Source organism: Sesamum indicum, linkage group LG12, assembly GCF_000512975.1.
Source record: "Sesamum indicum cultivar Zhongzhi No. 13 linkage group LG12, S_indicum_v1.0, whole genome shotgun sequence".
Lineage (NCBI taxonomy): Eukaryota > Viridiplantae > Streptophyta > Magnoliopsida > Lamiales > Pedaliaceae > Sesamum > Sesamum indicum.
Window position 1 is genome coordinate 693376 of NC_026156.1, and position 23286 is coordinate 716661.

General features: G+C 36.0%; 5 protein-coding genes and 1 non-coding gene across 13 annotated transcripts; 3 read left to right on the plus strand and 3 right to left on the minus strand.

Moving 5' to 3' along the window:
- Window positions 3647-7106, plus strand: LOC105174843 (chloroplastic lipocalin). Its single transcript, XM_011097061.2, has 5 exons — window positions 3647-4161; window positions 4766-4892; window positions 5379-5609; window positions 5979-6269; window positions 6731-7106. The coding sequence occupies exons 1-5, from the start codon at window positions 4082-4084 to the stop codon at window positions 7010-7012; spliced, it is 1011 nt and encodes a 336-aa protein (XP_011095363.1). The 5' UTR covers window positions 3647-4081; the 3' UTR covers window positions 7013-7106.
- On the minus strand, window positions 7216-8200 carry LOC105174844 (protein LHCP TRANSLOCATION DEFECT). The gene is made up of 2 exons (XM_011097062.2): window positions 7861-8200; window positions 7216-7641 (listed from the first exon to the last, which is right to left on the minus strand). The coding sequence occupies exons 1-2, from the start codon at window positions 8143-8145 to the stop codon at window positions 7384-7386; spliced, it is 543 nt and encodes a 180-aa protein (XP_011095364.1). The 5' UTR covers window positions 8146-8200; the 3' UTR covers window positions 7216-7383.
- On the plus strand, window positions 8269-8340 carry TRNAM-CAU. Its single transcript has one exon. It is a non-coding gene; the product is annotated as a tRNA-Met (tRNA).
- On the minus strand, window positions 10188-12336 carry LOC105174845. 7 transcript variants are annotated; one of them, XM_011097064.2, is made up of 4 exons: window positions 12228-12323; window positions 12018-12065; window positions 10514-11110; window positions 10188-10375 (listed from the first exon to the last, which is right to left on the minus strand). In XM_011097064.2, exons 1-3 carry the CDS (start codon window positions 12239-12241, stop codon window positions 10519-10521), a joined length of 654 nt encoding a protein of 217 aa, XP_011095366.1. In that variant the 5' UTR covers window positions 12242-12323; the 3' UTR covers window positions 10188-10375; window positions 10514-10518. The 7 variants fall into 7 exon arrangements, 3 of the variants coding, with proteins under 3 accessions (XP_011095366.1, XP_011095365.1, XP_011095368.1); XR_848861.2 differs by having other exon boundaries at window positions 10219-10375; window positions 10480-11110; window positions 12194-12336; XM_011097063.2 differs by having other exon boundaries at window positions 10219-10375; window positions 10480-11110; window positions 12228-12322.
- On the plus strand, window positions 14615-19818 carry LOC105174846 (microtubule-associated protein TORTIFOLIA1). The gene is made up of 6 exons (XM_011097067.2): window positions 14615-15575; window positions 16351-16542; window positions 17464-17566; window positions 17662-18230; window positions 18312-19193; window positions 19444-19818. The coding sequence occupies exons 1-6, from the start codon at window positions 14880-14882 to the stop codon at window positions 19639-19641; spliced, it is 2640 nt and encodes an 879-aa protein (XP_011095369.1). The 5' UTR covers window positions 14615-14879; the 3' UTR covers window positions 19642-19818.
- Window positions 19673-22655, minus strand: LOC105174847 (probable serine/threonine-protein kinase PBL23). 2 transcript variants are annotated; one of them, XM_011097068.2, is made up of 5 exons: window positions 22298-22655; window positions 21477-21658; window positions 21172-21361; window positions 20529-20920; window positions 19673-20427 (listed from the first exon to the last, which is right to left on the minus strand). In XM_011097068.2, the coding sequence occupies exons 1-5, from the start codon at window positions 22419-22421 to the stop codon at window positions 20209-20211; spliced, it is 1107 nt and encodes a 368-aa protein (XP_011095370.1). In that variant the 5' UTR covers window positions 22422-22655; the 3' UTR covers window positions 19673-20208. The 2 variants fall into 2 exon arrangements, with proteins under 2 accessions (XP_011095370.1, XP_020554099.1); XM_020698440.1 differs by having other exon boundaries at window positions 21477-21666; window positions 22298-22423.

The following is a 23286-nucleotide window of genomic DNA, read 5'->3' on the forward strand; positions in this document are numbered from 1 at the left end:
ATTCATATTTTATCAACCATGATAATTATTTCAAAAGTCTCACCTTTCATACATAATACAGATGCAGTAAACTTTCTTGCACTATAATATTAGGTGAATAGCAATTTATCCCTAGTGATATTGAAAATGAACACATTACCCCTTTATAAAAAAAATATAGCAATTTATCCCTCTATACTTTATAAATGAAGCAATTTACCTCCTTATACAGAGAGATAAATTATTGTATTTTAAAAAATATAGGAAAGTAAATTGCTATTTATGTTTTCATAAGGGGGTAATTTGCTCATTTGCAATATCATAAGGGATTGCTTGCATTTTTTCCATATAATATTAGATGAGGAAAAGTCAATTTACCAGAAAAAAAAAAAAAAAAAAAGGAGCTACTTATTTAGGGATTTAAATGCTTGGAGGCATTTAGGACTCCTATTGGTGAAGTCTCAAAATCCAACTTTGGAACTCTTTAATGAGAAGGCCGTTTTCACGTGTTTGCTATTTCACTCCACTCCCTACCAAACGGACCCCTACTAAATAATGCCATGCACGATCATATATAATGCTATAGAGTTCATTATTACATCATTCAGTACATTCAAATTAAAAAAAATAACAATAATTCAATATATTTATATTTTTTAATCAACTAACACGTTTGAAGAATACAAATAAACAAGAAAATACTACAAAATTGTACTATATATTTGTGGTGCTCGAACTCACAATTTTTCGATTCAAAGGATGCAACAATTGGAGAGAGAATGAATTTAATTTGATTTACTCAAAAAGATTATTAAAACGTTAAAATTGAAAGTATAACGTAATCTGTTACAGACTCTACAGAATTTTTATTGGTTACGGAATTACTATAATATTAGTCACAAACTTAGGTGATTATATTAATTATAATTTAATGTTCTGCCAACCAATTTTATTTTATTTTTTTATTTTTTATTTTTACATAAGATAAAAAAGCAAAAATTCAGCGAGACAGCAACGACTTGATTGGTGGATCTGGATCCACCTAATTCACATTAAATATTAATCATTGGATGGGAATAAAAGAAAAAGGCTGCAAGCACCATCAACGTGACACATAATTACCCATGCTTTTCTGAAAAGCCCCTTCGCTTATTTGAAAATTACACTGTGCCCCTTCTTTTCCCGGCCGGCGCCAAACAAGCCCAAAAATAATAGCTATATGGTTACCCTAGATAGGGGCTAATGACTAATGAGAGGGTCCACTAACCAAAGACACCTTAGAATAGACCACGTAACAATATTTAGATACATTAGCATTATTTTGTCATAATCCATGGTCATGGAGTTGGGTGAGATATTTAAAAACTTACCACCAAACTCAAATTAAATAATAGGATTAATTATTATTATAAAAAGAGTACCTGCAGCCCTTTATTTAATTTTATTTCTCTGGTTGGTTTACTAATATTGTCAACACATTAATGTAAATAATTTAATATTTCATTAAACACTTGATTACTACAATTAGGTACGGTTCCCCTCACAAACATTCACACGCGTACGTGTGGTCACATAAAAAATAAATTGAAAGTTACACGGCGTGTTTTTATCATTTAATTATTGATTATATGATGGAGGTAAGTATTTTACATTGACTGTATAAAAAGAGTTTAACCAGTTTATAATTTTTAATAATATTTTTTTTAAAATGTTAATTCAAGATAAAATCATATTACATATATTAAATCAAAAGAGACAATACCTCCCGTAACGAGCAACCTACCATGTGAAAAGGATTTTGGGAGAGATGATTATTATTTTTTAATTAATATAATTCATTATATTATTTAAATATATCTTAAATATTAAATTAATTAATAATTTTAAATTAAATATGGACATATATTTAACTCATACGAAGTCAGATCAGCATGATATTATTATGTGTATGTTGCCGAATGTGTATGTTGATGTGTTTGTAATTATGATACAATTGAAAAACAAAATATTTATACTATTATAATTTTTTTATTGTACTAAATTTTTAATATCCTAATTTATTATTTATTTTATCTTTTTATGTAAAAAAACTTTGGTTAAGAAACACAATTATATTTTTTTTCTTAACAAATTTCTATCTTTTTTTTTAATAAATTCATAATTATAATTTTTTTCCACTCACTCTACGTTTTTTTTTTCTCAACCCCTTACATCCCGATTGTTTCTTTTCCTTTCATCTCACATCATAATTTTTTTTTCATTTGCTCTTGAAATCGTGTGCCGCAACAACTAATTTTACTAAAAAGAAAAGGAGAGAAAGAATAAACTTAGATAAAGTAAAATTCATTTTTTATTAACATAATAAAAATTGAATTTCTAATTAAAAAAAAAATATAAAATATATAAAGATAAATAAAAAAAATTGTCATCTTTGCAACACGCCACACACATCATTAGTCATGTTAGTATATGTGTCAAAATTTTCCCTCTTTTATTTAATTTTTTAGACACACTAAATTGTACTATTTTTAATATATAAATATTCACATGTAACACACGCCTTTAAGAATGATTTTTGAGACAATCGCCCATTACATTTAGCGACTTTTGAGACGTCTCTTTGGATTTCGTATTTTGGTAGGATGGAGTGGCATAGGAAGTCAAACAAACCTCAATTTGGGAGTGCCCATTTCGATATAATAACATGATAAACTAAAACGGCCCAGACGACCGAGGTTTGTACATACCTAAATCTTTAGGCCACCTCGAAGTTCTTGATCAGCGTGCTCTAACGTCAAAAATTAACTATCCTTCCGAGTTCCGAGTAACTCGTAGGATTAGTGATTTGAGTCGAGATCATGCATAGATATTTTGCAGTATTTAATTTTAAAATGTCGGGTTAGCATAAAAATAAAAAATCTATTTTAGATTTGTTGGGTGATCTCTAACGAAAAAATTTTTCTATACTAAATGTATTTTAAAATAATTTAGAGTAGTTAAAGAAGTTAGATTTCAGCATCACAAGTGCATGTAAGTAGGACCGCGTTTATTTAGTTTTATAGGAGTCGGATATGTTAAAATAAATACAAATACATATATTTGCATTTAATTTCTAGAATGCTCTCGAGATTGATGATTGGTAGATCAGGTCATTCAGTTAGATCGGTCGACCACTTAAGAATCCTTTTATACGTGGCCGTACAAATCTGTATTATTATGGAATGTTGGGCTCGACTCAAAAGCTGTACAAATCTGTATTATTATGGAATGTTGGGCTCGACTCAAAAGCTGAGCTCATTATACATCGGACAAATTGTCGGATCACTGAATCACTAGTTGAACCGATTGATAATACTAATACCACGCTTCGATGGAAAAGCAAAGTAACCAGAACAACTTGAAGAAGATGAAGCAAATTGGAGCGACAGTCATGCATCAGATTCACAACAAACCGTACCTGGAGGTTCTGGACAGGTTTGGGGTATCCGACGCTTCTGTATTGGAGGGATTCATGGGCCTGGAATCTGGACCCATTAGCAGGCCTAAATTGGTGTGATTTTCGTTTCTCCAGAAGCCCGGTTCGAAATCAAAAATAGTTATGAATCAAGGTTGACACAATTTGATTTGTCCGAATGAGAGTTTGAAGTTGAGACCCACCATGTAGACATATTAATTACTGCTTTTATCTTATATGGATGGAAAGAGAAAGAAAGAGAGTGATTGATGGTTGCGGTGAAGGTGGGACTGTTGTACGTAGATTAGACATAACAGTCGGTCCCAGACTCCCAAGATTTTAAGAAAAGATAAAACAAAAGAAAAGGAAAGAGCAATAGGTAGTTATCGTACGGATAGAAAAATTTAGTGTAGTTGGTAGCCGGTAATAAATTAGAATCGGGCAGAAGGGGGAAGAGCTTAACCGTTTGTTTCAGTCCCATCTCTTTTAACTGTCATCAGTCCTCGCTCTATACCTGTACGAGCAAAAGTTCACAAAAAATTGATCTTGCCAACTGTGTTATTAGAATAGAAGGAATCCAAAGTCGTTCTTGAATTCTGTATCTGGGTTTCAAGAATCAGTAACTCTAGCTTAATTCCTTGTCCGAAAATGGTGTATAAGTGTAGCAATCTTGTTGCGGCACAAGCACCACCTGTAATAGTTCAATCGCGTTATCCTCGACTGCCCAAGTACGTTTCTCGCCTCTCCTTCCAATATCTGCCCCGTTTTTGTTTTTTTAGGAAAATTTTGGTTTTCTCCCTCTTATGATAAGTCGTCATTGCCTCTATGCCTTTATCTGATTATGATAATTTATGATTGGAGTTGCAAGTGATTGGTTGGAAGATTTTCAGTTCCAATATTCAGGCTTCCCAAAGCAATGTTGGATTCTTGATGCTTTGCTGGAACAGTTTGAGTTGTTCTTGAGATTTCTTAAGCTAATGATTGTCCATTTTTTGGGTTCTTTTTGTTGCTGAAAGATACACAGTGTTGTTCTATAGACTTCAGGCTGATAGTTGGATTCTTCTGGAGATGTTAAACTAAATTGATATGGTCTTAGGTTTACATGCTTAAGTTGTATCTCAATTAGTTTAATTAGTGCTTGGCTTCCCAGTTCTTGACAACCTACATCATGTATGATAGAGAAGTCATGCAGTATATGCAATCGTGTTCGAGTTGGCTCGTGTGTTATATGTGCTCATTTAAAAATTGTATTTGAACTCCGTACATAGTATTATCTGGATCTTGGCTCGTCTATAATCTACTGCGGAGTGCTGAATATGCTGCAATCTGCAGTAGGGGAATTCCGGGCAAAGACATGTCAAACTGCTGTCTTGATCACCCTATATCCATTAAATTTGGTGTTAAACCAGCAATAGCAGGTTTCGCAGCATCAGTGATATTGCTATCTCAGACAGACCTGGTCAGTGCTCTATTTGTATATTGATGCTTCATTTTATATGCCATGGCTTACTTTTACAAAGCAAAATATGTGTCTTTTCTTTTGGCTATGTTATGCCAGTCAGTGGGAACTGCTTTACGTAATCTGAACATTGTTATGTGGAAGGATATAATCAACCCTTTTCCTCAAACTCAATGATGAACTTCAGTGTTTTTCCAGTGTTCTTTGAAAGCATTTAAATTTGGAAGAGAGAAATGCTGAATTATCTGCTGTTTTAAGATTATTATCATCCTTTTTATGTCTTAGAACTCTAATATTTTTATGGAGGTACTATATTCAAGAACAAGAAACATTTGATTCTATGAGGACAGGTCTGTCTGAAATGTTGGTGGTGCTCCTGAGTTTTCTCATTTTTTTTGGTATTTATATGTCTTGACCTTATTCTAGTTATGTAAATGGGAAAAACAGATCGCCGAGCTCCAAACATGATTTTGTTCTATTCGGCAGGCTATTGCAACAAATATTTCTCATGGGAATATATGCCAGCTTGCAAGTGCTACTGATAATAAGCTGACTCTTCCTTTGGACAATGACGAGGGGAATGGAATGCTGATGATGATGAGAGGCATGACAGTGAAGAATTTTGATCCAGCCAGATATGCTGGTAGATGGTTTGAAGTAGCTTCCCTTAAACGTGGGTTTGCTGGGCAGGGTCAAGAAGATTGCCACTGCACTCAGGTAACTGGAAAACTTCCAAGAAAGAAAAAGAACGATCTGATGAATGTTTTATATTTCAGCTCACATCCCTACTAAAAGAAATGCCCTCGGCGCCTTAATAACTGGCAAGTTGTGCTGTGTGTCAATAATATCCCCACATTGCTCGTTAGATAAAGATCTCAAAGATCATTATTGGCATATCTAAGCTTTACGGTTCCCCACACAGATTAAGGGGCAGGACGGATCATAGAGAAGAGGATGACGAATTATGTATACAGTCACCTACAAATTTGGATGGAATCTTTTGTGTCCTCATCTTTTTCATGTTTACTCTATGAGTGGAATTGTTGGCCTGATTTCTGAAATTTATTTCATGCTACATAATCGCAGGGCATTTATACGTTTGATCTGGATACACCTGCTATCCAGGTTGATACATTTTGTGTTCACGGAGGACCTGCTGGTTATATTACAGGTATAAGGGGAAAGGTTCAATGCCTTTCTGAGGAAGAGAAGGATAAAAATGAAACTGACCTAGAAAGACAGGAGATGATCAAGGAGAAGTGTTACCTTCGGTTTCCCACTTTGCCATTCATTCCCAAGGAACCTTATGATGTGATAGCAACTGATTATGACAATTATGCTTTGGTTTCTGGAGCTAAGGACAGAAGTTTCATACAGGTACACTTATTCTGCATCCCGACACATTCTAGTTTTCTGAGAGCCTCCAGTTTATATTGTTTCTTGATATGCATTCTATACTTGCCGGCCTTCTCTTGTCACTTCGATTTAAAGCCCTAAAGAAAATCCTGTTATATCTCGTTCAATCTATCTTCACAACAATTTTTGCTACGTTAATGGCTTTATCAAACTATATATTGTCTACATAGAACTGAAAGTTAGATCCGAGCAATGTCAAGAATCTTTGATCTTAGTTGCCGTTGTTTTGGAAGTCATAATGCTCTGCAGGACTTCAGGTTGCCTACCACTACCTTAACTTAAAATCACTGCCACCCAGTGTTCACATTTCATGGATTTTCTTTCAATATCTGGCACTAGTTTCTGTTGATTCTGAGCATAATTCTGATAATTGTCTGAGCTCATTCCTTTATTACTTCCAATTACTAAGAACAATATTTCAGATATACTCGAGGACGCCTAATCCTGGACCAGAGTTCATTTATAAGTACAAATCTATCTTAGCAAATTTTGGGTATGATCCTAGCAAAATCAAAGATACTCCACAAGACTGTGAGGTGATGTCAAACAGTCAGCTAGCGGCAATGATGTCCATGTCCGGGATGCAACAAGCTCTAACAAACCAATTTCCCGATCTAGAACTGAAAGCCCCCGTTGCGTTCAATCCATTTACCAGTGTTTTTGATACTCTGAAGAAGCTCCTTGAGCTTTATCTCAAGCAGTGATTGAACTTAAACCCCAAAAAGTGTCTTGTAACGTAGAGCTTCTTTATCTGACTAACTTATATTGTTAATGGCAATCTTTCTCTTTGCTTGCATATACACGCTGTCATATGTATATGCGTAATTCATTTTCTTGCTGTTGCGTAATATCATCGGTGACAGTCAGAAAACCTCTCATCTTCACATTTTCAGTTCATCCAGTTTGCTAGCACAATAATGTATAATTCACCTCAACATTATCTTTTGTAAACTAGAAGCCATAAACCATCAAGACAAATTTATGCAAACATCTTGATTGTTCAATGCATACTTCCAAACCTTATAACAAGGGAGGGGGGAACTACAACAGCAAAACTTCACATGTAGTTCAAGAATCATGCTTTCTGAGCTGAAAAACCAAGAATAAAATCCTTGATCTCATCGCTGACGGCCCTCTCCAACGCAGTACGGCCTTCTGCATCCTTGACGGTGCAATCAGCTCCAGCTCTCATCAACTCTTCAATCTTTGGCTTATCACCCTCAGAAGCAGCCATCAAGAGCAAGATATCCACTGGGTGGATGTTCTGCTCCAAAAGAGCCTCCATCTTATCATAAGAACCCTCCACTGCCAGCATTCCCATGTAATTGAAGTACTGTTCAGACATTAAAATATTAAGGTTATTCCCATTTTGAAATCCATTCAAACTTACAAAGTTATCCACAAGTCTCATCCACATGAACAAACAAACATAAGCAACAGTAGTTAAAAAAAGCCGGCCAGCCATCAACAAAACTAAGTACTAGCACAACCGACAACAGCAGCAGCAGAAGAAGAAGAGATAAGGAATGAAGGAATGTTCGACAAATTACACCTGTTCAACATCGTCCCGGTCGAAATCATCGCGAGACTGGCTTCCGTAAATGCCAGCACCTTCAGCGTCGACGCCATTCTTGCCGAACCTGAACCAGCAAGTAGTTCTTGAACCAGAGGTTGGTCCCAATTTCCGGGTGGTTCTGGACCATCCAGCAATTCTCGCAGAGCCCAGAAACTGAGAAGTGAGATGAACTGAAACAGGCGCAACTGAAGAAGACGACGACGAAGAAGAAGCTATAATGGGTTTAAGCGAGAATTTGGGTTGGAGAGCTGTTGACGCCATTGCTTTGATGGTTTCAGATTTTCACTCTCCAGTTCGGATACGATCAAACCAACGGTCCTTAAACATCCTGACCATTATAACTGGACGTTGTGTTATATCTTTAGTTTAAACCAAAAACAACAAATCAGAGTGGCGCAGCGGAAGCGTGGTGGGCCCATAACCCACAGGTCCCAGGATCGAAACCTGGCTCTGATAGATTTGATTTCCGAGAGCAAGCTTCACCTAGCCACACCAATTTTTTCTTTTTTTCTTTAATAAAAAAATCCGAATGAAAAATAGAAAGAAATTATTAGTAGAAAAATTACCTCAATTAATTTCAAAATGTTAGGGATTTTTGGGCCATCTAATCTAAGTAATAATTATTCTTATAACCTTTTGTAATATATTTATTACATATAAAGAATAATAATCTAAGTATAATTACTTTCATAACCTTTTGTAATATATTTATTACATATAAAGATTAATTTTGCATTTAATAAATGGGTTCAATCTAACTATTTTTCTTAAAGCCAATGTTTTCTACACGACATTCAAACTGCTTTATGGTTTTTTCGTTTTGTGCAAGTTCAACTACAATAATCCCCGTACAAAATTTTAAATCGAAAATCGAACTTTTAATTTTTTTCTAATATTGGATGAAAATAAAATTAAACTTTTGAGGTGTTTCTTATATATCCAACTTTACTTTTCCTTAATCTATTGTCCCTAACAAAACATCAATTTTCTTTTTAATACATTTTTTTTATACACTTATTTTTCGTCCCAATCAAACAAATACTTAAGTCTTTTAAAATTGGACAACAAATTACAACCTTTCAAGCACGGAACTGGTCCCCCTCCAACACACACACATATATATATATATATATCATCAACTTATATTTGGAAAAAGTACCTTGATATAGTCCCCCATCATTTAAACATTACAAAAATTCTAGTTAAAAAAAATGTATTCTACATAAAATAGAAAGATAATTCAAATTTTCAATGTTTATGGGCATATCATAAAGAAAATAGTACCCATTTTCATAAACTTATAAGTATGTCAAATTTCTTTGATTTTCCAATTTATTTACCAAGATTATCCCTAAAAAGAAAACAGTAAATTACAATATAATCCTTTCAATTTTATCATAATTACAATTATCTTCACATTATTTAAAAAATTTCAAATACTCCTATAATATTAACAATCGTCTAACATATATTTCTTACATAATTATGGCAATTTTATTTCAAATTTTTCTTAGATAATTATGGCAATTTTATTTCAGAAAAATTTGTTTGTGATTTACTCGAATATATAGTGGGCTAGTGGTGGTGCGCAAGTATGAAAAGATTTGGTTGTCTATCACTTTCATGATTGAGTTCACATGATGAAGCAAAGAAATATATAGTCATATGCCTCCCATGACCCCTCCCATGAAATGATCTTTTTTTTTGGTTGGTGGGGCGGGGGGGGGTAGGCCTCAACCCAGTTCAGGAACCCTCACATTATCCAACTTTCTTCACCAAACAAAACTTACACAATTTACTCTTTTTCACCATTCAACAGAATGCAAGCAAACATACCACTCAATAAAAGGAGAAAAAGCTCACTTCTTCTAACTTATGGTCCTTTTGTTTCACCTACTGCCTTCAAATTGGCCAATTGGGACTTGTTAGGTACATGAATCAGCAGCATATAATGGGGTTGGCATCATTCATATATACTCAGAATTGAAACAAACTGAAATGGATGAATAAGTGGTTAGGGAATAGTACATCCAACTTAAATTGATTTAACTGCATGCACATGAATTCAGTGACCACATCACCCCCCATAGGCCTCTACTTTAGATAAAGAATATAAGGTAAAGATTTCATGCAAACTCAAGAACTAACTAGCTTAAGATGTCTCACACTCTAAGCAAGTCTCCCACCAAGATGAGACCCGAAGCAGCTATTCGGCCACAGGCCTCAACTTTTCCTCCTAGTGTAAAAGAGAAGGTGCAAATATCCCATAGTTTTGGCTTAGCATTTTCTGATAAGATGGCCTTGAAATCTAATCCGGTGGCTATAGGGACTAGAGGTACAGTTGGATCCCTCATCATGCAAGAAATAGAGTACTTTAGCCGGCTTGAGATGGGTTGCCAGAGCAGCTCCAACAAGCCTGCACGACAACTTGCAAACTCAGCTTCAACTGGTGGGTTCTCCAAATCCAAGCTCGAATCGCTGATCACTGTTCCTGGAAGAAAGAAGAGGGGAAGCAACCGGCTCATACCAAGTATGTGTTCTATGGTGGAAGTAGTGGAAAGCAATCAGAGAAATATGTTTTCTGGATTCACTTACAGGAATCTAAAGGCTGATCTTAAGAGGTAGTCACCTTAGTTAGCCTATGCTGTCAGATAGTTTTGAGAACCCAAGCTTCTTTAGACGATTTGTTATGGGGTTAACCCATGTCTTGTCTGGATTTCCACATTTTATGTCCACGATTTCAACTACACCAGGCCCCTTTTTGACGGGCTTTTGTCTTATTGGAGTCCCTTCTATCGATATATTATCAGCTGCAAGCATTGGAATTTGATGAGTTCCTCCAGAGTAGTGCTTCGCCTTCTTTACTGTTTCAGGGCCTTTATCATTTTTAACATTGCTTGTTCCGCTGCTGCTTGCTTCATCCATTGATGTTCTGGGTTTCAGTTTTCTAGGAGTAACATCACCGGCTGCAACAGGGACCGAAGCGCACAGAGAAGGTGTCTTAGATTCAGATCTTGTGGATTCTATCTCTCTAGACATTAGGGCACTGATTGTCCCAGTTGTACCCACTTTAACGGATCCTCCTCCACCCCTTATAGCCTCTAATGTCTGAACCATATTGTTCCAACTAGCTTCAAAAGTCCACCAAGAAATTATCTGCGAATGAATTAGTGCAACTCTAAAGCAGGCTTGTTGAAACAGAGAGCAAATCAAGCTGTTCAAGATCCTGGAAAATAGCAGCACAAAGCACGTAAGTCTTAAATCAACTGTAGCAGATACAACATTACATATGAAACTCACTGAAGCAATTTGATCGAGGGTGGCAAGGATTTTACATTTGTCTTCATTAAATTCACAACATAACAATCTTTGACGAATCAAGTTGGTAGGAGTTATTCTCACATACTGTTCAGATTTTGAAGCAACTTTTCCTAGCACCCCATTGGCAACTCTTCATTCCAAAACTTCTGATACTCTTATCAGAATAGGAATAGAACTATACATATAAACCAATGCATTTTTAGTAGAAAATGCAAGCCAAGAGACTTTACTTCACTTACAAGCTCTTGGTCCTAATCATCAAAACACAAAAGTTAACTACCAAGATTAGAAGTGCTTACAAACTTTCTGCCATAAAGGGAAAAGAAAAGGCACAATAGAGTACATTTAGGTGGTAATCATGTGATGCATGATTTTCACAATCTAACAAGCAAAGAGCTAATTGATTTAAACACCTCAACTAACCTACTGCAGATAATCAATGCTTTTGGACTAAATAGTTTCAGATGAACCAATTTTGTTAAAACAGAAGCACCTAGAGCTGCAGCATAACTGTCAGCACAATCAATGTCACCATGAAACTCATAAATTACATCTCCTGACTCTTGACCACAAGAATCCTGCACAAAGAGCAAAAGCCCACCACTCCAAACCCCCAATTCTCAAAGCTAAAGAAATACAGAAAAACAAAAACTATCAAAATCCTCTTATTCCTCAAACCCCATGAAACTTCACAAGAATAAAACAGAAGATGAGTAAAACAGGACATCAGGGATCCAACTTTCAGCATTGAAATTGAATTGAAGTCTAATCGAATCCCATATGAACAAGAACTGAAATGAGTTGAAGCTTACCCACAAAGCCCACAATCCGGAGCTTCCAAAGGGGCTGTGAAATAGAACCTTGAATCCAAAACGTCCCAAGATAATGGAAAATGAGGAGTCAAATCAAATGATAGACAGCCCACAAAAGCAGATTTGAGTTATTGAAAGAAAAAAACGAATCTTGGTAAAAAAGTGAGTACTCTTACTTTCGGAATGGCTCTCAAGAAATCCAGTTCTCACCTCAAAACGAGCATTTGGGTAGATCCAGCATGGTTGTATCCTGTGTTTCTTGGATTAGGCTACCCTTGACCTTTTCCTACAATTGCTGGCCCACTTTGGTTTTCATTTTTGGAAATGTTTTTCATTTTCTTCTGAATGTTTCAAAATGACACAGTGTTGAAGTCCATTGTTCTTAAATTTGAGTTCTGTATTATTTATTTTTATTTTTATGATTTAATTTGCCATTAATCTTGTGTTGTGTTTGAATTTACGAATATCCCGAATCTATCAAATTTATTTAAATAAATTCATGCAATAAAAAAAATTAAATTTTTTGTAGCATTGTGATGAATTTTAAATTTATCTAATATAAAATTATTTAAATTTTTTATTCTAAATCCTAATTATTTCTTCCAAATACAGCGTTGGTGATAATAAAAAAGTATTAGATAGAGTATTCTAATTGAAAATTTGAGTTCATAAAATAAATATACAATCTTTTTATAAACTCCATGTCTTGTATATATTTTACAAATAAATCCGAATTAAATGATACTATTTATTCTGGAAATCTAATCTAATAAATATATAGTTTTTTGTAGTTGGTATAAAAAAAAAATTGTGTCATGATATTATTCCTAGTACTTGACTTTTTTTATATTCTCAGAAATTAAATACCCGAGTAAACGATAAATTTCTATAGCTTCAAATTATGTATTAATAATTTCGGTTGATTTAAAGCAAAAGCTGTAAGCAATTTTCTACTAATTTTTGCAACTTATTAATAAAATTATAAATATAAATTATTTTTTAAATATTTAAATTCCAATATTTTTTCATTTTTAATTTTTATTCTTAAATATTCCTAAATTTTACTATTGAGAAATTCATATAAAAAAAGTATAAATTATTTTTATTATAAAATAAAAGTTATTGCAGACACCTGAATGAAAGGGAAAATGGGTAAAATTCTTGGGCAGGTAAGATGGCGAAAATAAGAAAATATTATTGAATAATTAAATAAGTTTAGGTGAGACTTTATTTGAGTTGTAAAGTCACATTTATCAAAATTTTAGTTGAAACTCTGTCTCGTGGTGGGTGCATTTAGTTAGGGATGAGCGTTCGAATCGGATTGTTCGAGTCTCAATTCAATGAGAATGAATTTTTATAAAATGAGTTGAATAATTTTTACAATTTTCGAGTTTTGAAATATCTAAACTCGATTTTAAATAATTTAATTTAGTTATTAAATGGAGAAAAATACCCAATTAAATTAATCGAGTCCCTGATATTTATTTAAATAAAATTATCAAAAGAAATATATGCTTTCAATATTTTGTTGTTGTCTAACTTTTATTCAAATTTAAATTAAAAAAAATGAAGAAAGAAGAGGAAAAGTTCGGGTATTCGAAACTTTAAAAATTATTTGATTACTTGAATATTCGATTTTATAAGATTTGTAATGGGTACAAAAATATATTGCATGAAAAATTAAATATATTATTTGAATAGTCCACAATTCAGAAAACACGACTCGCGTGCATCCCTATATTTAGTGTACAAATACATTTAATTTGTGGATGATTGTATATATTATTTTTTAAAATATGTGCGAATTATTTATGTGCTCCGTACACAAACCATACAAATTTGTTAAATAGAGTGATTAGTAAATTAATACATATAGATATGAGTAAACATTTAAAAAATCTAAAATGCCCTCAAAACCAAACCCCAATACACATAAATCAATTTTAGGGTTACTTTTGGTACTTTAATATAATAATCCATTCTAGGTTTTGAAGTTGAGCAAATTTGAAAATCAACATATAATTCCAAAATACTTGTGAAATTATAGAATACATTTGCATACATCCAACATGAATTACAAATAAGCACCCCCAAAAACCACAAATTTACCAAAAACAAAATTCAAACTCCCATGTGCACTCTCTATTTATATATGACCCACATTATTACATTATTATATATAAGTTTGTACCACCTTAATTTTGGTATTAATTTAAATTTTTTTACCTGATTATTACACTTAATTACAAGATCTAAATTTTACTTCACCTACACAGAATCCATATTATTATAAAATAAAGAGTTGCTATGGACACAAAATGATATTTTTAACACTTATGAGTGCTGAAACTAATGTTTGTAAAGAAAGAATATCTTTTGATTGATAAGATTACTAATTTATTCAATTCAATTTAATTTTTTTATTTTTTTATTAGTTTAATGTGTTAATTTATATATTTTATTTTTTATAGATTATATATTTTAAATTATAAAAAAAATTATTTATTATATGCACATAGCAATATTCAACAACTATTACTAGTTAAAAAAAATGGAAAAAAGAGGATGTAACAGTGATTACCAGCCTGAAATTGAACCACAGATCTCACTTGTCTTTCAAATCCAGCTCACGTTTTTTGCTTTCAATCTGAGTAACCCATACCCCATAGATGGATTAGCCCATGAACTTCTTATACCCTTTTCCCTCAAAAATCTCCCACTTCTTCAATTCAAAAACCCCCATTTTCATCACAGCAATCGCATTCTTCGCTCGCTCTGTTATCCCCATTCCGAAATCTCTACTTTGCATTAGACTGAGCAACTTCTCAGCAACGCCATTGCCGGAGAAAAATCCTGCGCAAAATGAGCTCGCAAAGATCTGCCAAGCCCACAAAGCCGCCTAACCAAACAACCCCATCAAGATCATCCTCCGCTTCTTCTTCCTCTTCCGTGTCATCCCATTTAGCCATGATTGAATTGAAGCAGCGAATCCTCACTTCCCTCTCCAAACTCGCCGACCGTGACACGCATCAGATCGCTGTAGAAGACCTTGAGAAGATTATCCAATCCCTGTCGAACGACGGCGTCTCCATGCTCCTCAACTGCCTTTACGACGCTGTCAATGACCCGAAGCCCGCCGTGAAGAAGGAGGGCATCCGTCTCCTGGCGGCCCTCTGTGCCGCCCACACTGATCCTGCCGCCACTCATCTCACTAAAATTATTGCCCACATTGTCAAGAGGCTCAAGGATTCCGATTCCCAGGTTAGGGACGCATGTCGCGATGCCATTGGCTCGCTGGCCGGCCTGTACTTGAAGGGCGGTAATGGCGGGGACGGAGTTGTTTCGCTCTTTGTGAAGCCCTTGTTTGAGGTGATGAGTGAGAATAACAAGAGTGCACAATGTGGGGCGTCAATGTGTTTGGCTAAGATGGTGGAATGCGCCTCCGACCCACCTCTGGCAACGTTTCAGAAACTTTGTCCGAGGGTTTGCAAATTTTTGAATAGTCCAAATTTCTTCGCGAAGGCTTCTTTGTTGCAAGTTGTGTCGAGCTTGTCTCAGGTATGTTCCATTTCCAGCGGTAGTGTTCGGTCGTGGTGGTTCTCCTCCATTGTTTTATCTTTTTGAACGAGCGAGTACTAGAAGTTATTCTTTTGATATTTGTCGCAGACTATGAGAAAATTTAGATTAGATATTAAGTCTCATCTGATGATATAGTTGACTTTTTAATATTTGATGCGAAGTAAGAGTAGAGAAATGGAATCTTGACTCATTGCAGTATTGTTTTCTGTCGTCCAACTTGATTCTTGTGAAGTTCTGTGATTGTTGAAGTATTTTTAGAAATTAACTGCAGGATTGTGAGATTGCCTTTAGCATTGGATCCTTCCATCCAATAAGGTTCTATTTAACTACTGTAATTTCCTGGTGCTTGCTCATCTAGGCAATCCATGATATCTGCACAGTGTTCCTAGGATTTTTTATGCCATTAAAACTTGCTTAATGTACTCCCGGAGAAAACATGTTCTGGATTCTAGAGTTTTTGATTCATCCTTCGACGAAGTATTACATCTTCCCTCTTATGTCCTGATACTCGTGAATAATTGTTTGCTATTGAATGTTTTAGCGTGTCAATGCCCGTGCAATTTATCATACTGGTCCATGTAACAACCTGGACTTCAAATTAGACTGAGCATGGCACTTTCCATGGTGGTTCCTTTCACCTGTCTGAATATGTTTCATTCCATCAGTTCATTGGCAATGTTGGTGTTATGAAAGCAAAACAAGAAAGTAGACTTTATTACTCTTTCTTTTTTAATAATCTTACTTACTGTTTCAGGCAGGAGCAATTTCACCACAAAATTTGGAACCATTACTGCAGCGTATTCATGAGTGTCTTGGCAGTTCAGACTGGGCAACTCGAAAGGCTGCTGCTGGCGCATTAAGTTCCTTGGCTTCGAACTTGAGCAACATAACCCCAGAAGGAGCTACGCCCACGTTGACTGTGCTTGAGGCCTGTCGGTTTGACAAGGTATATAAAAGTAGCATCTCTGCAAACCATCAATGTGATTCTCAGAGACTGGCTATCTGTGAGCCTGCCATTTTTGCCCACTGATCAGCTAGAATTTTGTTATTTTAGAATTTGATTTGGTCTTCAAACATCTTTCCCTCATTTAGCTGCTTGTAGTCACCAGCGAGTTGATGTCTGAACTTGATATCTTTCGATGAATTATACTGCAAAACTAATAATTGACCTTTCTGAGTTTTTCAGTTAAAAAAATTCACGAGTTGGTCTTTTGATGCTTGTTATCATTAAGTTGCTCAATACTACTTGACACCTAAAGGTGACCTCTGTTTTTGTAGCGCTAAAAAATCAAAATAGTAGCTATTTTGAGTTTGCTTGCTGTCACATATTTCAGAGGATGATTGAGCAAACACGCATCCATCCTGATAGCATACAACTGATGGAAAACAGGAAGTCCCTTTTCCCCCTAATTTCCCTTGCATCAATCCTGAAAGCTCATAACAGCTTGGTCTTACCATTTATCTCAACATTCACAAAATTAACCACATGAAAGCTGCATTTCTTATTTCACAACAATTTAGGCCAAAGTACCCCAAGAACATGTTATTACCATGTCTTACCTTCATTCTTCTAGTTTGTCTTTGACATAAAGATTATTAGTTGGCTTATATTTGATAAAACTCATGTATTTGGTATGTATAAAGTATGTTACATGACTTGAATGTGAGTATAATTAACGGCCAAAATTCATTCTGTTTGCCAAGGACACTTTCCATCTTTGAGTATTTATGTTGCATAAGTAATATTCAGTTTGCGCGCTTGAATGACAATTGTTGGACTAGCTGAAGAGTGAAGTTGGGCAGCACTATGTTTCTACTGGTTTCTTGGCTGGCCAATTCAAATTGAAGTAATTCTTTCTGTTTTCAGATAAAACCTGTGAGAGAGAGTATGACAGAGGCATTGCAGCTCTGGAAGAGAATTGCAGGGAAAGGAGATGTATCATCTACTGAACATAAAGCTTCATCTCATGGTAGTCATGGATCTTGTGCTCATCAGCAGAATTCCATTAGCAATATTAGTTATTTGTTACTCACATGATTTCTTCTTTAATATTCAACCCTTCAGATGGTGAGGCTTCTGAACCTGCTGGTTCATCTGATAGAAAGGATCTTCCTAATCTTGGTGAGAAAGGAAGTGAAAAATCAGAGAAGAACTCATCCAGTGGATCGTCTCCCACTGATTCTAATACGAAAGGCAATGGAAACAACATTTCTGATGAGGCAGTTGGGATATTAAGGAAGAAGGTACCACCAGCATTAACTGACAAAGAATTGAACCCTGAGTTCTTCCATAAACTAGAAACAAGAGGTTCAGGTGATTTGCCTGTAGAAGTGGTTGTCCCTCGCCGATATGCTAATCCTTCACATTCCCAAAACGAAAAAGACCCAGAGACAAATGATACAGATCCAAGTAGGACTATGCTAAACGGCCAGGCTCAGGGATATGAGAGCATTAAGAAGGGAACTATTGGTGATAGGATCGATCCTAATCAGAGAGAGTTTTCCGGCGTTTATGCAGATTTTTCTAGAAATGAATCTGATGGATTAGTGAATAACAAAGGAAATTGGTTGGCTATTCAGAGGCAACTATTACAACTGGAGAGGCAACAGGCTCATCTCATGAATATGTTGCAGGTATACTTTCTTTCATTGCATTCAGGACAGGTTTCCTGAATTTCCATTGCACTGACAATTCCTTTTCCATTTCCAATGCAGGATTTTATGGGTGGGTCTCATGATAGCATGGTGACCCTAGAAAGCAGAGTTCGGGGGCTTGAGAGAGTTGTTGAAGACATGGCCAGAGATTTGTCAATATCAACCGGTAGGAGGGGTGGTAGTTTCATGGCTGGATTTGAGGGATCTTCAAACAGGCCTCTCAGCAAGTACAGTGGCTTCCCTGACTATTCAGGTGCTAAATCAGGGAGAGGAAATGATGGTCGCATTCACTTCGGGGAGAGGTTTGCAGCATTTGATGGTGTTGCTTCAGGCATGAGGGGTAGGGGCCCTTCTTGGAGATCTGACGCATCAGATGCTTGGGACTTCCATCCATATTCTAAAAATGGGCAAATGGGCTCAAGGAGAACTGCAGGTGCTGGTACTATGGATATTAGGTCCTCTAAATCAGATAATGAGGCTGATCAGGTAGGAAGCAGGAGAGCTTGGGAAAAAGGAGGTGGACCTGTTAGGTTTGGTGAGGGACCTTCTGCAAGAAGTGTTTGGCAAGCTTCAAAGGATGAAGCAACCTTGGAAGCTATTCGAGTAGCTGGTGAAGACAATGGAGTTGCTCGTAATGCTCGAGTAGCTATACCGGAGATGACAGCTGAAGCATTAGGAGATAATGGATCAGTACCAGAGCGTGACCCCGTTTGGACTTCTTGGAGCAACGCAATGGATGCACTTCATGTTGGTGATATGGATTCAGCTTTTGCTGAAGTTTTGTCTACTGGGGATGATCTCTTGCTTGTAAAACTTATGGACAAAGCAGGCCCCATAATCGATCAACTGTCAGATGAAGTAGCTACCGAGGTTTTGCATGCTGTTTCACAGTTGCTTATGGAGCAGAATTTCTTTGAAATGTGCTTATATTGGGTTCAACAGGTACGTCTTTTGCTTTATAGTTCCATAGTTTAGCTGCATCTAGACCAGTCATGTTTTATAATAGCCTTCACTTTGTATCCCGTATTTGATAAATTCTAGATCCCTTTTTCCGCTCCCAATAAAAGCTGGAAATTCCACTTATATTGGAGAAGATGATGTTATCTGTTGGTTCTATGACAGAAATCTTGGTGCATAACAATTTAGGGTGCATCTTATGGGGGATCCCTCTGACATTGTTTACTGTACTCAGTTGGCAGATATAGTTATGGAAAATGGCCCTGATGTCCTGGGAATTCCTATGGAAGTAAAAACTGAGATTTTAGAGAATTTACACGAAGCTGCTTCTTCATTAGAACTAACAGAGGAATGGGACGGATCCCCTCCAGACCAACTGCTACTGCAGCTGGCATCAGCCTGGGAAATTGATCCGCAACATCTCGGGAAATAGCTCTGGAAACAAACTTTTTTGCTTGGTGTGGAGTGGATATATTAGATATTTTGTATCTACAGATTGAAGGTCAAACCTCTATGTAAGAACAGTTTACCACATGTATACTATGATTACAATATGACGGGGTGTTGAGTGTTGCATTAGTCTTCACTCATAATATTGGGATTCAGAGTTTCTTGCTTGCATTTTTATGTGCATGCAATTGTTTGGTTGTATTGTTTATATTAACGCCAACCATTTTGTTAAGGCAAGAAACTGACTTCTAGAATCCAAGAATGGAAGGTAAGTCATCTCAATCAAGCTCAACCTATTGGGTCCATGGAATTATTGAAACCACTAACCATTAGTAGCACTTTCACCTGAATAGATAGATACGTTTAAGCTACATTCCATTATATCTCCCAAGATGATTTTATATTTTACAGTGAAAAGATTGTTCAAATTTCACTCAGAAATTGCAAAATTTGTCTTTATAAACTGACAAAAATCTGTCTCCTAAACATAACTATTTCTGAGTTTGTTCATGTTTAGACATTATCTACACCACCATTTTCTGGGGATCTATTATTTATCACCATTCTCTCCTTCTTGGTTTTTGTCTAGTGACAAAAACTCTAGTGCAGTAACAACATCGGTGATCATAGGGCGAGTACTGGCATCCTCCTGCAGGCACATTGCTGCGACTGCAAGAGCTTGATAAAGTGCCTTTTCGGGATAGTTCCCATTTAGCAATGGATCCGCCATCAGATGGAACTTTTTCTTGTCTTTCAACAATGGTTGTGCCTGCCAAAATCCATCAAAGAGCAGAGTAAATATAAACTCATTTTATGCACTAGGCAGCCTTAATCAGAGAAAATTGTGAATGAAGTTCTCTAAGCACATACCCATTCAATTAAATTTTGCTCTTGACTTGGTTTTGCTTGGTCGATGACTCTTCTGCCAGTGATCATCTCCAAGAACACGACTCCAAAGCTGTAAACGTCGGACTTGGTAGTCAACTGACCAGAGGATGCATACTCAGGTGCACAATAGCCGTAGGTTCCCATCACCCTCGTTGAAACGTAAGGTCTCCCTCCGACAGGACCAAGCTTGGCAAGCCCAAAATCAGAGAGTCTGGGGTTGAAGTTGCTGTCTAAAAGTATGTTGGATGCCTTAAAATCTCGGTAAATCACTGGAGGATTGGCTGTTTCATGCAAGTATTCAAGTCCTCTTGCTGCTCCTTCTGCAATTTTAATCCTCGTGTCCCAATCAAGAGGCTTTTTGTTTGGACCTAAATCTTTACACAAGAATCAATCAGCATTTCAGCAGGTGCCACAAGTATAATGAATGCATCCAGACATGGGGAAGATCAGCAAGGCAAATTCATGAAGATATGTATTAACTTAATGAGCATAATTGAGAGAGAACTGTTCACGCATACAATAATAAGCTGCAACTCTGAGGACTTTAATATCAAGAAATTAAAGTATTTTGATCATCAAGCTTAGTACAAATAGCATGAGGTAACGAGGAGTTTGTAAGACATACTTAGGAGGTGATCCTCCAAGGAACCATTGGCCATGTACTCGTAGACTAAAATTCTGTGCTCTCCCTCAGAGCAATATCCTACTAGATTGACAAGATTGGAATGGTGAAGAAGACTCAACATCAAAACTTCCACTAGAAATTCTCTATTTCCTTGGAAACCATTTCTATCGAGTTGCTTCACTGCAATATCCTGAGCGACACCAACAAGATAAAAACAAGTCAGCTGAAATCACCCTTTTGATGAACTGTTTTGAGGATGAGAAAATGATGATAACAAAATGGGACGTAGGGGTTTAAGGAATTACAATTTTCTTTCTTTCAAGGTGGCCTTTGTACACCCTACCAAAGCCGCCTTCACCTATCATCATTTCAGGGTTGAAGTTTTGAGTTGCCGCTGACAGCTCTTCGAAAGTGAAATTTTCTGCAGCAATGTTGTTCTTTCCAAGTTTTTCTATTTCTCCATCTACATACCTTCTCCTGCTGCTATCTGCAAATCTAGTGATCGATCAATTTTATTCATCATTTAGCTTTTGAAGTAATAGCAATCAGTTCTCTATTAACTCAGTTCAAACTCATGTCAAATGAAACAGAAGAAATATTCATATTTTATAATGTGAAAATGTTAAAAGTGCCCAGAATCTTCACTAAAATGCTCGACTTTGGAGGAGATATTTCATGATAATATTTAAACTTATAGGATTTAGTTACATATTTCTGGTGTCTAAACAGGAGAAGAGAGCATTAGTGTTTCTTCCAGGAATAGAGAACCCAGGTGCAACAGAAGATATGCCTAAGCAGAAAAAGTTGGCACGAGCCTAAAGGCATTATTTGTCAGATAATCTACAAAAAAATAAACAAAAATAATCATATTCTCTTCCAGATAACGACAATACAGATTTTTATTCTTTTAATTTTGGATTGAATATCATGTCTGCATCTTGTGTCTCTTTTGATTGCTGACGGGCAGCCATAATCATGATCTTCATAAGCCTTGATCATAACACTGGTTTAATCAGGGCAATCTATCAATCAGGGACATTAATTGTGAATTCAAAGCATAAAACAGGAAAGAGACACAGGAAGGAATAAAAACTTGACAAAGAATCAGGACAGATAATCCTCTTACCAGTTTTGAGGGATAAATTTGAGATCGAGGTCAAGGGTTTTGTGTCCTTAAATTCTGGAGCCTTCTTCACGGAGTTTTGTTGAATTTTCTCTTCTGACATGCAACACGAGAAACAGCTCAACATCCTTCCGTTCTCCTTGCGTTATCTCAACTTAACCATTTCAGAATGGATACACCATCAACCCCTGAACGTATATTTTCAATCAATATGCTACCAAAAGATCCAAAATTTCTCAGATTGCATTTGTATCTTGAATCTCTCAGCAATCTGATCAAAAACTTTCAGTCCTGAAACAACCAGTCCTTTCTGGTCTTTCAAGAAACAAAAAGGATTTGATGGTGCAGTTTTCTTCTCCCTTCAAAGCCAATATGTCATTCAAATATATTGGACACCATCTGTTTTCTAAATATAGCATATGTCTTGCTAAGAACCACACGAGGACAAATGGATCATAAACATGTCAAATGACGTTGTGCCACGTGGCATTTGCAATTATTACTATTTGGGCCTAGGTATGAGTATAGATAAATGCACCACCACATTAAATTGAGGAATGTGAAGCAAACTGAGACCTTTGCAACTATTTTCCACAACTGCCAGATTTTGTCCCTCCTTGTTCGATAACTAACTTTAAAATGCAAGTCAAAGTGCAATTCCACAAGAAATGGCTTTACTTCCATCCTTACTGATCTTGTTTCTCTTATAGAGACAGGCCCTTGATGCCAGTTCCGACGATCTTTCAACTCTGTCTGATGTAACTTCTACATAAGTCATGATTAATAACACCATGCAGACATGGTGAGTAGCACTAGTTCTTGACAAGGGGCTCCCCATAAAATCAAAAACTAATGTCTAAGAGTTGAGGTATGAGAACATCGAAGGTAATGCATTATGGAAACTACATCCAGAGGTTTGTCTTTAAATAAAAAATTGCGCAAGAATATCAAATGAATTGCTTCCAGTAACTCAACAAACTAATGTAAGAAGT